This window comes from Thamnophis sirtalis, unplaced genomic scaffold (genome assembly GCF_051295495.1).
Source record: "Thamnophis sirtalis isolate CommonGarterSnake01/CBP01778 unplaced genomic scaffold, rThaSir2_p1.2 scaffold_4, whole genome shotgun sequence".
Classification (NCBI taxonomy): domain Eukaryota; kingdom Metazoa; phylum Chordata; class Lepidosauria; order Squamata; family Natricidae; genus Thamnophis; species Thamnophis sirtalis.
The window spans coordinates 131770703-131785364 of NW_028261384.1; the positions used below are offsets into that span (position 1 = coordinate 131770703).

Below are 14662 nucleotides of genomic sequence, written 5' to 3' on the forward strand. Positions count from 1 at the left end.
TTTATTTATTTATTTATTTGTCTTGTATGCCGCCCACTCCTGGAGGACTCCGGGCGGCTCACAAAAGACAAGGGAAAGGGGGAAAAAGAGACAAAACCAACATTCACAATTTCCGTGGAGGTAGATGCTTCTCAGCCCCCCCCCTCCCCCCCCAGCCTGCTGGAACAGCCAGGACTTGGTGGCTTTGCGGAAGGGTCGTAAGGGCCCGGATCTCAACAGGGAGCTCGTTCCAGAGGGCCAGAGCTGCAACAGAGAAGGCTCTCCCCCGGGGAGTCGCCAGCCGACATTGGCTGGCAGATGGAATCCGGAGGAGACCTAACCTGTGCGATCTAATTGGTCTGAGAGAGGTAATCGGCAGGAGGCGGTCTCTCAGGTACTAATCCTATTCCTAACTCTATTCCATTCCATTCCAAATCTGCATTCTAGGCAGTTCAATCCTTCCATTATCCGCACCCCAAAAAGCTTTTCCATCCATTTCCTCACACTTACCATTGATGAGGTAGGGGTGGTTGCAACACTTGCGTAGTTCCATCATGGTGTTGAGAAGGTTGGGCATGTTGCTGTGCCCCGCCCCCTTGGAGAGGAAGTTGAAGTTCTTCTCTAGGATGGCCCGGTAGTACTTCTTCTGGATGTTGGTCAGCTCCACCTCAATGATTGTTTCCTGCTTGGGAGCCAAATTCTTCTCAACATCCTCCTTCAGCCGCCGGAGCATCATGGGCTTCAGGATTGCCTGCAGTTTCTGTACCTGGAGGGTGGGAAAGAGCAGCATTTAGACCCTTTGACATCTTGAGGTGGAGCAAGCTACAATGAAACGAGTTTGCAAGGACTGTTGGCTTCTTAAGACAGATGGACTGAAAAAGATGTGTTAAAATATTCATGACTGGGAGAGACATGGGAACAAGATCAGCCAATGAATAGGCACAGCAACTAAGTCAGCCAATGGAAGCTTAAACAGATCTGAGTCTGTGCACAGAATTGAAACAGAAACTTAAGCAGTTTGCTGCTCTGAGAAGTAAGCTAGCCATCTCTCTGGTCTGCTGAAATGAATCTGCTTGTGTTTTCTTGTAACTCTCCTGCCTTGTGTTTACTTGGAAGAATCACCTATTGGTATTGTACATTTATTCACCTATTCTTATGTATGTAAAGAAGTTAATGAATCCAGTTGCATCAGTTATTTGTCTGTGCTTTCTGGATTTGATTTTTCTTCAACAAACTCTGACAGGATGTCCATCTCTTAAAGATGGTTTACCTACTTTTCATGCACATTGCAGAAGTATAAGAATGCAAATAATGGGCAAAAAAAAAAAGCCAGAAAGGAAGCTAGAAGCAGAGGAAATGGGTGGCTGAGAAAGAGAAAAAAAGAATGCCAACATCCAAGCGCTTCCTTTTTTTACCTGCTCTTCAGTTTTGAGGTCCCCAAAGTCCTTGAGGAACTCCGATTCAGAGGGGAATTGGGAGGGTTCGAGGAAGTGCAGGAGGCTGAACAGTTCTTCCACTGTGTTCTGGAGAGGGGTGCCTGTCAACAACACTTTATGTTCCTATAAGGGAGGAAGATGGAAAGAGACATCAAGGCAGATGATGGGACCACAGTACCCTAGAACACGGATGCCAAACCTTTTTGGCACCGAGTTGCCGAAAAGGGAGTGCACGTGTCAGAACCACAACCTGGAAGAGGAGCAGCCCAGGGGGAATGTGCACGCTGGAAAATGAACTTCCAGTTTCTGGCATGTGCATGCATGCCGGCAAGCTAGTCTTCCAATTACTAGCGCATGCGCACCAGAGGTGGTATTCAGCCGGTCTTCCTGTGTGTGATATGGGGGAGGCTACGAGTGAGTATCAACACAGCCTGATTGGTGCAGAGACTAAAGGAATTTCTTCACCACGCCTCCTCCTTCCTTCTGACTCCCAGTTTTCCTTCAATCTTTGGTCCAAGCAGACTGTGTTTTTTTTGGTTCCTGCTTCAACAATTTGTGAACTTAATTTGTGATTGGAATGATTGGTTACTCTAATTTCTAAATTTGTGAGCTGCTGGCCATTAAAGGGGCCGTTATTCTGTTGCCACTTGGAGGGGGTGGAGAGCTGGATCGGTGGCCACGCGGAGCATTGCCCAGTCCCTGGGACTTTGGGGGTGGCAGGCTCTGATTTGCAGCTTTTGAGAGTGGCTGCTCCGGCGAGAAGCTTGGTGGCTTGTTTCCAGCACCAGGAGGCCCGCAGTGATCGCGTCAGCACTTTTCAGGTGCTGGTGGCCATTTTGAGTGTCTGAGGAGAGCCACGAGGCGGTGGCCATCTTGGGAGTGGCGGCGACTGCTGGAGCGGTTCCCCAGCATCGCGGCCACTCACTAATTGAGGCAGGGGGAACCATTTTTGGAAGCTGGAAGCAGCCGAGACTCCTGTAGCCGCAGCACCTGAGGACTTTCAGCAGTTTAAAGAGGCGGTGCTGGATCGTGAATACAATGGCAGCCACCAGGGCTGAGACTGGGCCAGGATCACTGGGAAGGGACGCGGGGGCAGAGGAAAGCGAGCCCAGGCCCCGGACCAGAGCAGCGTCCTCCAAACTGGCTGGCCAATGCCCTTCTAGGGCTACCACTTGAGAGATTCCTGGCAGGCAGCAGGAACAGCGTGCCAGAGGCCGCAGTCCTTTGCATAGATCCGAGATCAACTGTCAGCCCTTCTCCCTCTTCTACTGGGTCTCCTGCTAGGCCTTCCAGGCACTATAGGCAGGAGGTCTCACCTTCCCCTCCCCTTCTCCTAGGGAAGTCAGGGATGTTTTGGGAGACCCTCTTGAGGGCACTTCCCGGTATTATCTCCCTCAACAGGGGCTGTGTCATATGGGCCATCTGAGGAGGATCTGGAAGATCTGGAGCTTCTTCCTGAAAGCATCAGGAGGCTTATTTTCTCAGACATTTCTAAGGGCATAGCCTCTGGGTTAAAGCATCAAGGGGCCCACTCCCTGTGCCACTGGGAACCTCGTGAGAGCTCTTAGGTCCGGCACTCTTCCAGGGAGGCTTCTAGGTCCCGCTCTCCCTCTGTGTTTAGCGAAGAGTCTGTGATGGGGGAGGAAGCCCAGCGTGAGGTGGATTTCTCTGAGGATGAGGAGGCTCTTCCTCCTGACCCCCCCCCCCCAGCCTTCCCGGGCCTGTTTGTTCCTTCGCATTTCAAAACGCTCCTGCACAAGGATAGGGCCATCACTAAATTGGGGGGGAGCACCCCTGGGGTTCCTAGCCACGGGACCTAGATCAAGCCATGTTTTCTGCTACATCGTCAGATAAGGAGGAGGTTCCAACACCTCCTCTTTTTCTGGAGGTTGTGAAGAAGCAGTGGGTGCAGCCTTCGGTGTTTCCCAATCCAGGGAGTAACGACTGTTGTTTCTATAATATTGGTCAGACCTTTGCACAGGCTCTCCAGGTCCCTTCTGTGGATACACCAGTGGCGGCTTTGGCTACCTCCTCGACCATAGTGTCGAGTGACGCTGCTGATAAGCTTAAACCTGAGGATAGGCGGGCAGAGCTTACCTTGCGTAAGAATTTCCAGGCAGCTGCATGGGCCATTAAGTCAGTGGCTGCAGCATCTTATTTTAACCGTGCTACGGTTCTATAGTTGTGCCAGTTGCGAGACCGTATTCCGGCGGCTGATCAACGCCTCCTTCAGGATATTACTAAAATCATGTCCGTGACCCAGTTTTCGGCTGATGCTACGCTTGATGCTACGCTATGTGTCTCGGGCCCTGTCCATTTCTTTGATGGCCAGGCATCTCCTCTGGCTGTGCAATTGGCAGGTGCAAAATAAGAACCAATGGAATCTGTCAGCAGTGCCTTACTCGGGTTCCTCCTTGTTCAGGGAGACCCTGGATCCTATTCTAATAGAGAATAAAGATAAGAAAAAGGTGTTGCCTTCCACTGTTAAGCGGGTGGATGCCCGTCCAGCCACGTATTACTGCCGGTCCTCTTATAAGGCGGCCGAACCGAACTATCAGAGCCAGAGGTACTTCTCCCCCAGATCAGATAGGCAGAATACTTGCCCTTATTACCAGGATAGGAACCGTTTTCAGAGCCAGTCCAAGCGGCCCTTTCGCAGGGCTGGTGGCGGCCGTCCCTACCGCAAAGGGAAATTACTCAAACCCGAGTCTTCTCATAGGCGGCCACCTGTTTCTGTGGTTCATTGGGCGGAGATGCCTGGTTCTGTCCATGGTGAGGGATGGTTTGAGGCTGGAGTTTCTCTCCTCTCCCCCAAACTTCTTCGGGACCTTTCCTCCATTGAGTGACCCGGAGCGGCGTCACCTGATGGATCTCTCCATCCACCACCTTTTTGATAGAGCTGATTCCGCTGGCGGAACAGGGGTTGGGGTTCTACTCCAATCTTTTTGTTGTTCCGAAGAGTTCGGGGGCGTGGACGGCGATTTCGATCTCAAGCAACTGAATGCCTATCTGGTTTACAGGTTCTCCCTCGTCATCGCAAATTTCTCAGGTTTTCTCAGTCGGGGTGCCATTTTCAGTACAGGGCCCTCCCGTTCGGGCTGGCTTTGGCTCCACGCACCTTCACCAAAGTCCTGATGGCACTGGCGGCTTACCTGCATCTATTCTGGTGAGACTTGTCTGCTACCTCGACGACATCCTGGTCCCGGTCCAGTCCCCCTAGCAGGCACGGCGCGATCTGGATCTCACAATCCCGACACTGCAGACACTGGGTTTTTCCGTGAATTTCGCAAAAAGTCATCTCTCACCTTCGACAAGGATTCTTCATCTCGGGACAATCATAGACTCAGTGTCGGGATGGGTGCTGCTTTCTTCGGAATGTCGGTTGAGCCTCTGGACCTTGGTTCAGCAGGTGCACCCAAAAAGGTCCGTTTCCATCTTGGACCTGTCCCGTGTCCTGGGCAAGATGGTTTCTTGCAATGGCATCGTACCATGGGCGTGTCTGCATGCCAGGCCTCTTCAATGGACCCTCATTCCGTACCAATGGCGACTTCTCAGCAATTCTGCCCTTCTCATCACCTTGCTGGCAGATGTGAGGTTTTCCTTCCGGTGGTGGCTTTCCCAGCATTGGATCGGGGAGTCGAGTTCAGGGAACCGACCTGCATAATGGTTGGGATCGATGTGAGCCTTTTGGGGGGGGGGGGGAGGCGCTGACGTGCTCCCAACTGGCACAGGGTCGATATCCTGTGTCAGACCTGTGCCACAATATAAATTGGCTGGAGTTGAAGTCAGCTCGTCTGGCACTTTGCCACTTTCACAACCTTTGGCCGGCTGGCATGTTCTTCTTCTGACAGACGTTGCCAACCCCCCCCCCCCCCTCGGGTCCTGGACTTTCTGCAGGGCAGGTTGGACAGGAGGTTGTCTCATAGCACCCTCTTTCGCCAGGTGGTGACACTGTCTATGATGCTCCCCGGGGAGGGTCTTGTTCCTCTTTCCCAACTCCCGACGGTCAAATGATTCCTTCGGGAGGCGGCAAATATTCGCCCGCCCACGATACATAGATTCCCCTCCTGGGATCTGCTCTTGGTTCTGCGGGCTCTAACGGGGTCACCCTTCAAGCCTTTGAGGATGGTCCACCCTTGGCTCCTGACCTTAAAGGTGGCGTTCTTGGTGGTAATAACAAATAAATTGACCAGATGCATCTTGGAGCTGGGGGCGCTGTCATCCAGGGGGGACCTCTGTGTGTTTCATCAGGACTGGGTGGTCCTCAGGTTGGATCCGTCCTTCCTACCTAAGGTGAACACCCCTTTCCACAGGGCGCAGGAGGTGGTTCTCCCGAATTTCTGTCCTGCCCCCTCTCATGACAGGAAATGCCAGTGGCACAGATTGGATGTCCCTTCGGATATACCTACGACGCATGGCCTCGACCCGCAGGTCTGAGGCTTTGTTTGTGTAGTTCCTACCTGCTACCCTGGGAGTTAGGGTCACCACTTCCACCATTGGAAGGTGGATTCAGCAAGCTATTGTCACGGCTTATGAGGTCCCAAGTCAGGGCCCTCCTGCAGGGATTATGGCCCATTCCACGCGAAGTGCAGCAACCAAGGCAGCTTGGTCGACCAGGGCTCCGTTCAAGTACATTTTCAGGGCGGCCACATGGTCCACCCCATCACCCTTTATTCGCCATTATCGGCTGGATATCGGCGTCTGCTGAGGCTTCCTTTGGTCGCAGGGTTCTCCAACAGGTGATAGCCACTCCAGCTTCTACGTCCTAGATTCCCTCCCTAGGGACGATAGCTTGGGTATGTCCCACGTGTAGCCCCTCCCATATCATACACAGGAAGAAGGAACATTGGTCCTTACCTGAACATTAGTTTTCTGTGTGTAGATATGGGAGGGGCTACATTCTTCCCTAGCAAGACGTAGTGGTTAGGTGAAGGGCTGGGGGTGGCCTGATTGTCTTGTTATGCCTTTCAGGTGGACTGCTTGCTGCGGCCTTACGGAAAACTGGGAGCCAGAAGGAAGGAGGAGGTGCGGCTAAGAAATTCCTTCAGTCTCTGGACCAATCAGGTGTGTTGATACTCACACGTAGCCCTTCCCATATCTACACACAGAAAACAAACGTTCAGGTAAGGGCCAAAAGTTCCTTTCTCTCTGGTTCGGGCAAACCGGTAGCAGCGGGTGCGGGAGGCTCCAACCACCTGCCCCGACATAATGCACAAACACTGCACATGCGCAGAAATGCTCTCTTACATTTGCGAACTGGTAGGAAAGGCAAGTGAATGCTACCGCTGGTCCGTGCACGACAATCAACTGGCTGACACCCATACTCAGGCCAAAAAACAGAAGACCAGCTTTTCCAGTTTCCAGGAAGAGCGCACGCACGAAGGCCAGCTGATCATTGCGCATACATGCAAACCAGAAGTCCGGAAGAGGAACAGGCAAGGCCGCGCATGCCAGACGAGATGGCTCCATGTGCTACTTCAGGCACGTTTGCCATAGTTTTGCCATCATAGCCCTAGAACAACAGAATACCAGAGATGGAAGGGATCTTGGAGGTCTTTTAGTCCAACTCCCTGCTCAAGCAGGAGACCTAGACCAGGGGTGAAATTCAGCAGGCTCTGACAGGTTCTGGAGAACTGGTAGTGGAAATTTTGAGTAGTTCAGAGAACCGGCAAATACCACCTCTGGTTGGCCCCAGAGTGGGGTGGGAATGGAGATTTAGCAATATCCTTCCCCTGGAGTGGGGTGAGAATGGAGGTTTTGCATTATCCTTCCCTTTCCACGCCCACAGAACTGGTAGTAAAAAAATATGAATTTCACCACTGGCCCAAGTACCAGGGGTCCTTGAAACTACGGCTCGCGGGCGTGATACGGCCTGCTGACCCATTAATCCGGCTCATGCGGGACAGCAAGGCTGCCCTGCCCACATCGCCCCACCTACCCACCACCCATCGGCTGAACATAGGCCTTACTTTCGTGAGCTCCACGGGCTGGAACTGGAAGGTAAGATCAATGTTTTTGCCAATCAGAGTGCTTCTAGAGGCCAGGGAGGCGAAAAACCGGAAGCGTGAGAACACCTGGGGTCTCCCTGCTTTCCATTAATGGCCATCAGAGTTCTCCTGGAGGCCCGGGAGGCGAAAAATGGGACGTGCGGAGGCCCCAGAATGCTGCAGGAGGACTGTATTGGAGGAGGGCTACCTGTTCGTCCTCCTGCTGGCCAGACTGACTAGCCCGGAAGAGCCACATCCCCTGGTTGCAGGGCCCAAGGTGGCGGGGAGGATGAGTGTGGCCATCAGGGGAGAGCACCGCACTGTTTAGTAGCTCCAGCAGCTACAACACAAATGTTTCAACCAACAAGAGATGTTTTATGACTCGTCGACCTCCAAAAGTCAGATTCCCACAACCCAGCCCCAGTTCAGGGGTTCCTCAAGGAGAGAAGAAACTTAGAACTAAGGAGAAATTTCCTGACAGTTAGAACAATTAATCAATGGAACAACTTGTGTCCAGAAATTGCAAATGCTCCAACACTGGAAGTTTTTAAGAAGATGTTGGACCACCATTTGTCTGAAATGGTGTAGGGTTTCCTGCCTAAGCAGGGGGTTGGACTAGAAGACCTCCAAGATCCCTTCCAACTCTGTTATTCTATACTTCTTATTCTCCACAATGAGAAATCTCTCAATTCTGGAGGCGTTCCTCAAGGGAAATCTCCAAAGCAGCTAATCCAGCAACGTATCCATAAAAAATATTTCGCAAGCAGGACAGGTGGCTTTGGCTCCTACCAGGTCCATATGCTTGAGGCTGTCCAGCAGTTTGCAGTTGCGGTTCTTCAGGCGGTGAGCTTCATCGATGATCACACAACGCCACTCGATCTCCCTCAGCTCAGGGCAGTCCGACAGGATCATCTCAAAGGTGGTGATCAGGGCGTCAAACTTGTAGGCGCCTGGGATCAGGCGACCCTGTTAGGGAGCAGAAGCAAGCAAGAAGTAAAAACTTAACTTCTGGGAACGTCATTAGCAAAGCAGTTTTCTAGGCAAAATTTGGAAGAGTTTGGCCACCATCTTCTTCTCCGGTGTCACTTCCCAGAACAATCTACAATCCTTGGGGGGGGGGGCGGCTTGGGGGGGGAGCGCCCTTCCCAAATATTAAACCGTCTTATCCTGCTTAGCTTCCAAGCCTTGACGAGATCATCCAGCCCTGCTGTGGTGGCGGCCAAATCCACCAAAAACTTGACAAAATCACAAGCAATCGCAAAGATTACTAGGTGCAAATAGAAAAATGCACATTATTTCCAGAGCAAGGAAGATGAAGCAGGAATGGTTAAATGGATGATTTTATTCAAAGAGGAAAATATGTCTTTGTTTGGATATCACTTCTGGAATTTGTGCTTGTGAAGAAATAAAAATTGAAACTTTGACTTTGGTTTTGTTGATCAGAAAGATCTGGAGTTATAGGAATAGCGAGTTATATATGTATATTAATGCGTAAAAGCAAAAAGTTGAGATTGGAAATACACATTATTTCAATAGCAAGGAAGATAAAGCAGGGATGGTTAAATTGATGATTTTATTCATGATGATCATGATGATTTTATTCAAAGAGGAAAATATGTCGTTATTTGGATATCACTTCTGAAATTTGTGATTGTGAAGAAAAAAAATATGAAACTTTGGTTTTGTTGATTAGAAAGATTTGGTGTTATAGGAATGGCTAGTTTACAGACACACATACACACACACACATACACAGAGTATATCACAGAAGTGAGTACACCCCCTGAAATTTTGTTGCCAGCAGTTATATATTTTTATGTATATATCAGGGGTGGGTTCCTGCCAGTTCTAACCTCTTCTATAGAAGAGGTTCCACAAATCTACAGTGCCGTTTAGAACCAGTTCCAGCTCCCTTCCCCTCATCAAGATGACGAGCGAGATGAGGAATTCTGGGAGTTGAAGTCCACAAGTCTTAAAGCTGTCAAGTTTGAACACCCCTGAGGTTTTTTTTCTAAAGGGTTAGAGGTTGAAGGGTCTTGTAACTTGACAGCTTTAAGACTTGCACACTTCAATGTCAGAGTTCCTGAGCCAACATGACTGGAGGAGGAATTCTGGGAGTTGAAGTCCACAAGTCTTAAAGCTGTCAAGTTTAAACACCCCTGGGGGTATTTTTCCTAAAGGGTTAGGGGTGCAAGGGTCTTGTAACTTGACAGCTTTAAGATGTGGGTGCTTCAAATGTCAGAGTTTCTGAACCAACATTTTGGTTGCTAAGCAAGAGCGTTGTTAAGTGAGTTTCACCACATTTTACAAGTTGGCCACGCCCACACAGTCACATGGCTGGCAAGCCACTCCCAAAAAGCGGGCCAAACCTACAGAAGAGGTTCTAAAAAATGTTGAAACCCACCACTGATGTGTGTGTGTGTGTGTATATATGTGTGTGTGTGTGTGTGTATGTATATATGTGTGTGTATGTTAAAACAAAAAGTTGAAGTTGGAGTGTGTTTATTTTGTACTGTGCTAAGAAGAGCTGGAAGTCAATGCCCCTTTTTCTTCTTTTTCTCTTTTGCCTTGTATCCCATGCCCCCATTTCACCGCTACCTCCCCTTTCCTTAATTTTCTATTTTTTCTCCTCTTCTTTGTATTTTTTATAATAAAAATAAAACTTTATGAAGACCACCACCACCCCCCCCCCAAAAATAACACCCTCAAAAAAACCACCCCTCTTAACCATAATTGCTTTGTTCCTTTCTAGAGGAAATGCAGAATTCCCTTATGCCCTGAAATTTACCTCAGGCATTTTCCCAGAAATAGGTGGGAAGAACAAGTGATGCAGCAAATTTGCTGGAGTCCACTTTTTTCATCACTACTGGTAGTCCTCGACTTAGGACCATTTGTTAAGTGACAGCAGCATGGAAAAAAGTGATTTCCAGTCAATTCTCATGCTTGCAAAACCACCCAGCATCCCCACAGTCAGGTGATCAAAATTGGGGGGGGGGCCCTTCAGAATGGGCATGTATTCACAACAGCTGTGGTGTCCCCGGGATCACATTATTGCCGTCTGTGTCTTCCATCACAGGGGAAGCTGGACTCATTTAACGACCGCACGATTTGCTTAACTCCAGTGATTTGCTTAACAGGCATGACCCCCCCCCCAAAAAAGAGGTCGTAAAACAGGGCACAGTTCGCTTAACAACCAACCCTCTTCACGGCAGAAATTCTGAATTTTGATCACGTGGGGGATACTGGAAAGGTTGCAACTGTGAAAAATGATCCCAAATGGGATATACCGATGTCTTAGGAATGGGAAGAATGGATGGAGAATGTGGTTCTTTATGTTATGCTTTGCAAAAAGCTCAATAAAAATGATTTATTAAAAAAAAAGAAAGAAAAATGGTTCCAAGTTGCTTTTTTCAGTGTCATAATTTTGGTCACTAAGTGAACTGTTGTATGTTGAAGACTATCTTAATATTGCGGTGTCCCCTCCCATCTCTACCAAAAGCTCTCTGCGCTCCCTGATGTTCCCCCTCCCCACAGAATGTCTCTCGCCATTTACCTACCCGGGAATCCTTACAGTACATCTCGTATTGTTGAATCATCTGGCGGGAGGCCAAGCTCCCGTGGTACACAATGGTGTTCATCTCGGTCCAGGTGTTGAATTCCCGCTCCCAGTTGGTGATGGTGGACAGAGGGGCGATGACCAGGAAGGGCCCCCGGATTCCCACATTATATACTTCCTCCAAGAAAGCGATGGATTGGATGGTTTTGCCCAACCCCATTTCGTCAGCCAGAATGCAGTTTTGCCTGTGGAGGGGGCAGTGATACAGTTGGAAGTGGGTAGAGACACACATTTGCACCAAATCCTGATATGCTCAAGTCAATTCAGTTCTCCACTCAGAACGTCTACAAAAATAGGTTGGGTGATCAGCCATGCTGAACAGCACCATCTAACCGAGGGGTCTCAAACTCAAGGCCTGCGGGTTGGATTCGGCCCATGGGGTGCTTAGATCTAGACCGCAGGGCCAGCCTGGAAACAGCGGCCCAGTCTGCGGTGCCTCTGCCAATGAAAACGGATCTTGGGAGGGCCGTGTGAGCGCTCGGACCTCCACATGTGCCCCCAACATGAGTGACATCGAGCTCGCCACTCCCCCTGGCCACGCCCACCCACCACAAGGTCAAACAATGAAATCTAGTTTGATACCCCTGATCTAAAAACTCAATGAAATTTAGTTTGATACCCCTGATCTAATTTAAAGAGTCCCAATTTGTGTCTAATGACAGGAAGCATCCAAATAACAAAAACCGACGTCAAAATTTTGTTTCCCGTTTGGGACGAAGGGCAACTTTGTTCTGAATTTGAAGCCAACCATTTTCAAGCTTGAGTTATATTGACATCCCTCCTTCTGTTACGCTGCTATGATTAAAAATTCTCTGACGTTGGGTTTTGGAAAAACCACCACTCAAAATAATGGCACCGGGGTGGGTAGCAATAGCGCTTGGACTTATATACCGCTTCCTAAGTGTTTTACAGCCCTTTCTAAAGCGTCTTACAGAATCAGCATATTGCCCCCTAAAAATCTGGATCTTCATTTTACGGACCTGGGAAGGATGGAAGGCTGAGTCAACTTTGAGCCGGCTGGGATCGAACTTCTGGCAGTGGGCAGAGTTAACCTGCAATACTGCATTTCTAACCAGTGAGCCACCGTGGCTCCTGGCCACAGATAGAAAGCCCAGCCTTCGCAACTGACATAAGAAAGCATGGTTTCCTACTTGAGCATGACCCGACAAATGTGCGCACGACAAAAGCGCGCCGACAAAAAAGCGGCGCTAAAACCGCGACGTCATCAACGCTGCGACAACAGTGTGCCGACAGAAGCGAGATTTAAGTTAAGGTAAGGGTTAGGTTTAGGATTAGGGTTAGGATTAGGGTTAGGTTTAGGGTTAGGTTTAGGGTTAGGTTTACAGCGCGCTTCTGTCGGTGCGCTGTTGTCGGTGCGCTTCAGCGCTCATTCATCGGCACGGTTTAGAACTCACGGTTTTGTCACCGCGGTTTAGTCAGGCGCGCTTTTTTTCGCCCTTTTGTCGGTGAACCCTACTCGAGAACAAAGCCCCCTAACCAACCTGAGTTTCTCCTCTGGGCTTCCCTGCCCGTAGCCTCACCTATTGTACCAGTTGAAAAGCAACCAGTTGACCCCCTCCAGCTGATATTCGCGCAACTGGTTGCCATTCTTGTATTCGTGCGAAAGTTCCAGCTTTTTCCAGGAACCTGCCTGGGGTCGAGCCTAAGGAAGAAATGTTTACAAATTAGATGCCAACTACGTAACAGAGAGAGAACACTTTTTTTGTTGAACACGCTGAAAGAGTATTTTTTATTTTACGGTTAAGGTTTACTTTTCATTCATTTGGGTCAGTAATTTCGCCCCCTGTAAATTTCTTCCTCCTTTTTCTTGTTTTGTCTCCTATCAGAGGTTGGTAATATCAATTCTACCTGTTCTTTTGACGTTACCATATGAAGCAAAAGATGTATCACCTTCCATAAACCACATAGGGAATTTTGCAACATGATATGTACTGTCTGCCAGGTTCTATACTTTTTAGATTTCTCTCTCTCCTCCTCTTTTCTTTTCTTTCATTCTTCCTTCCTTTCTTTCTCTCTTTCTCCCTCTCTCTTTCTTTCCTTTCTCCCTTTCTCTCTCTCTTCCTTTCCTGTCATTATTTTTACAAATATCTGAACATATCCAACATACTTCTCTACTTCTATTTTCCCCCACAACAACCCTTGGGGATGAGTTGGACCTAGAGAGGGACAGTCCAGTGGTGGGTTTCAAAATTTTTTCGAACCTACTCTGTGGGTGTGGCCTCCTTTGTGGGAGTGGCTTGCCAGCCATGTGACCTGGTGGGAGTGACTTGCCGGCCATGTGTTTTCTCTCTCTTTCCTTCCTTTTGTCTCTCTGTCCCTTTTTCCTTTTTTTCTTTCATCTCTCACTTTTTCTTTCTTTTTTTTTCTTTCATTCTTCCTTTCTTTCTATTTCTCTCTCTCTGTGTGTGTGTGTGTGTGTGTGTGTGTGTGTGTGTGTGTGTGTGTGTCAGTGGTGGGTTTCAAAAAATTTTGGAACCTCTTCTGTAGGTGTGGCCTGCTTTCCGGGTCCACTGGTGGAACCTCTTCTAACCGGTTCGGTAGATTTGACGAACCAGTTCTACCGAACTGGTGCGAACTGGTAGGAACCCACCTCTGGGACAGTCCCAAAGTCACCTGGCTGGCTTTCATGCTTAAGGCAGGACTAGAACTCACTGTCTTCCATGTGATTGGCCCAAAGTCACCCAGTCAGCTTTCACGCTTAAGACAGCCCTAGAACTCACTGTCTCCTGGTGATTGGCCCAAAGTCACCCAGCCAGCTTTCATGCCTAAGGGCAGGACTAGAACTCACCCAGCCGGCTTTCATGGCTAAGGTGGGATTAGAATCCACTCATTTAAAGAAAAGCCTGGAGAGAATACTAATAATAATAATAACAAAAACTACCGATAATTAAATCTGCAATGGACTTTTGTTTTTGTTTGTTCCCTGTCCTGCAATAATGAGAAGGTACCAGAGATCAGTTAAGGGTTGTTTTTTTTTTCAGTATCAAGGAGAGTCAGATATCTGCCTGCACATGTGAAGGAATAGGTATCCAAAGACAGGCACGGTTCCAAAATACCAGTGGACGAAACCAGAAGGTTAAGTTAGCACGACAGATAAAGCCAGGACGTTAAGAGCAGGGGTTCTCCAACCATGGCCACTTTAAGACCTGTGGACTTCAACACCCAGAGTTCTGGGGAGTTGAAGGCCACAAGTCTTAGAAGTGGCCGAGGTTGGAGAGTTCTGCTTTAGAGTGTAGGGAATACAGTTGTCACTCACCACCCGTTTGAGCTCAGGGTGCCGGGACTGGATGCGTTTAAACTCTCGGACCTTCCCTTCGTCCACGTCTTCTTTCAGCTCCCACGTGCTGTCTTCGTAAGGGAGCGAACACCACTTTACCAGGTAATAGATCACCGGCTACACAATGTTTGAGGGAGAGAGAGAGGGGTAGAGGGAAGGGGGAGAAGGGGGAGAGAGGGGGGAAGAGAAAGAGAGTGAAGGGGGAGAGGGGGAAGAGAGGGAGAAGGGGGGAGAGGGGTAGAGAAGGGAAGAGAGAGCGGAAAGAGAGGTAGAGAGAGGGAAGAGAGCATGAGGGGGAGAGAGGGAGAAGAAAGAGAGCAAGAGGGGGAGAAAGAGGGAGTGAGAG

General features: G+C 49.2%; 1 protein-coding gene across 1 annotated transcript in view; it reads right to left on the reverse strand.

Annotated features, from left to right (window-relative positions):
* CHD8 (chromodomain helicase DNA binding protein 8) overlaps window positions 1–14662 on the reverse strand; it is a 137042-nt gene that overhangs the window by 52463 nt on the left and 69917 nt on the right. Inside the window, exons 12-17 of the mRNA XM_087714191.1 lie at window positions 14296–14433; window positions 12560–12681; window positions 10960–11203; window positions 8192–8368; window positions 1395–1538; window positions 490–745 (exon numbers count right to left, since the gene is read on the reverse strand). Of these exons, the coding sequence (XP_087570317.1) occupies window positions 490–745; window positions 1395–1538; window positions 8192–8368; window positions 10960–11203; window positions 12560–12681; window positions 14296–14433 (1081 nt within the window). The remainder of the gene's footprint in view (window positions 1–489; window positions 746–1394; window positions 1539–8191; window positions 8369–10959; window positions 11204–12559; window positions 12682–14295; window positions 14434–14662) is intronic.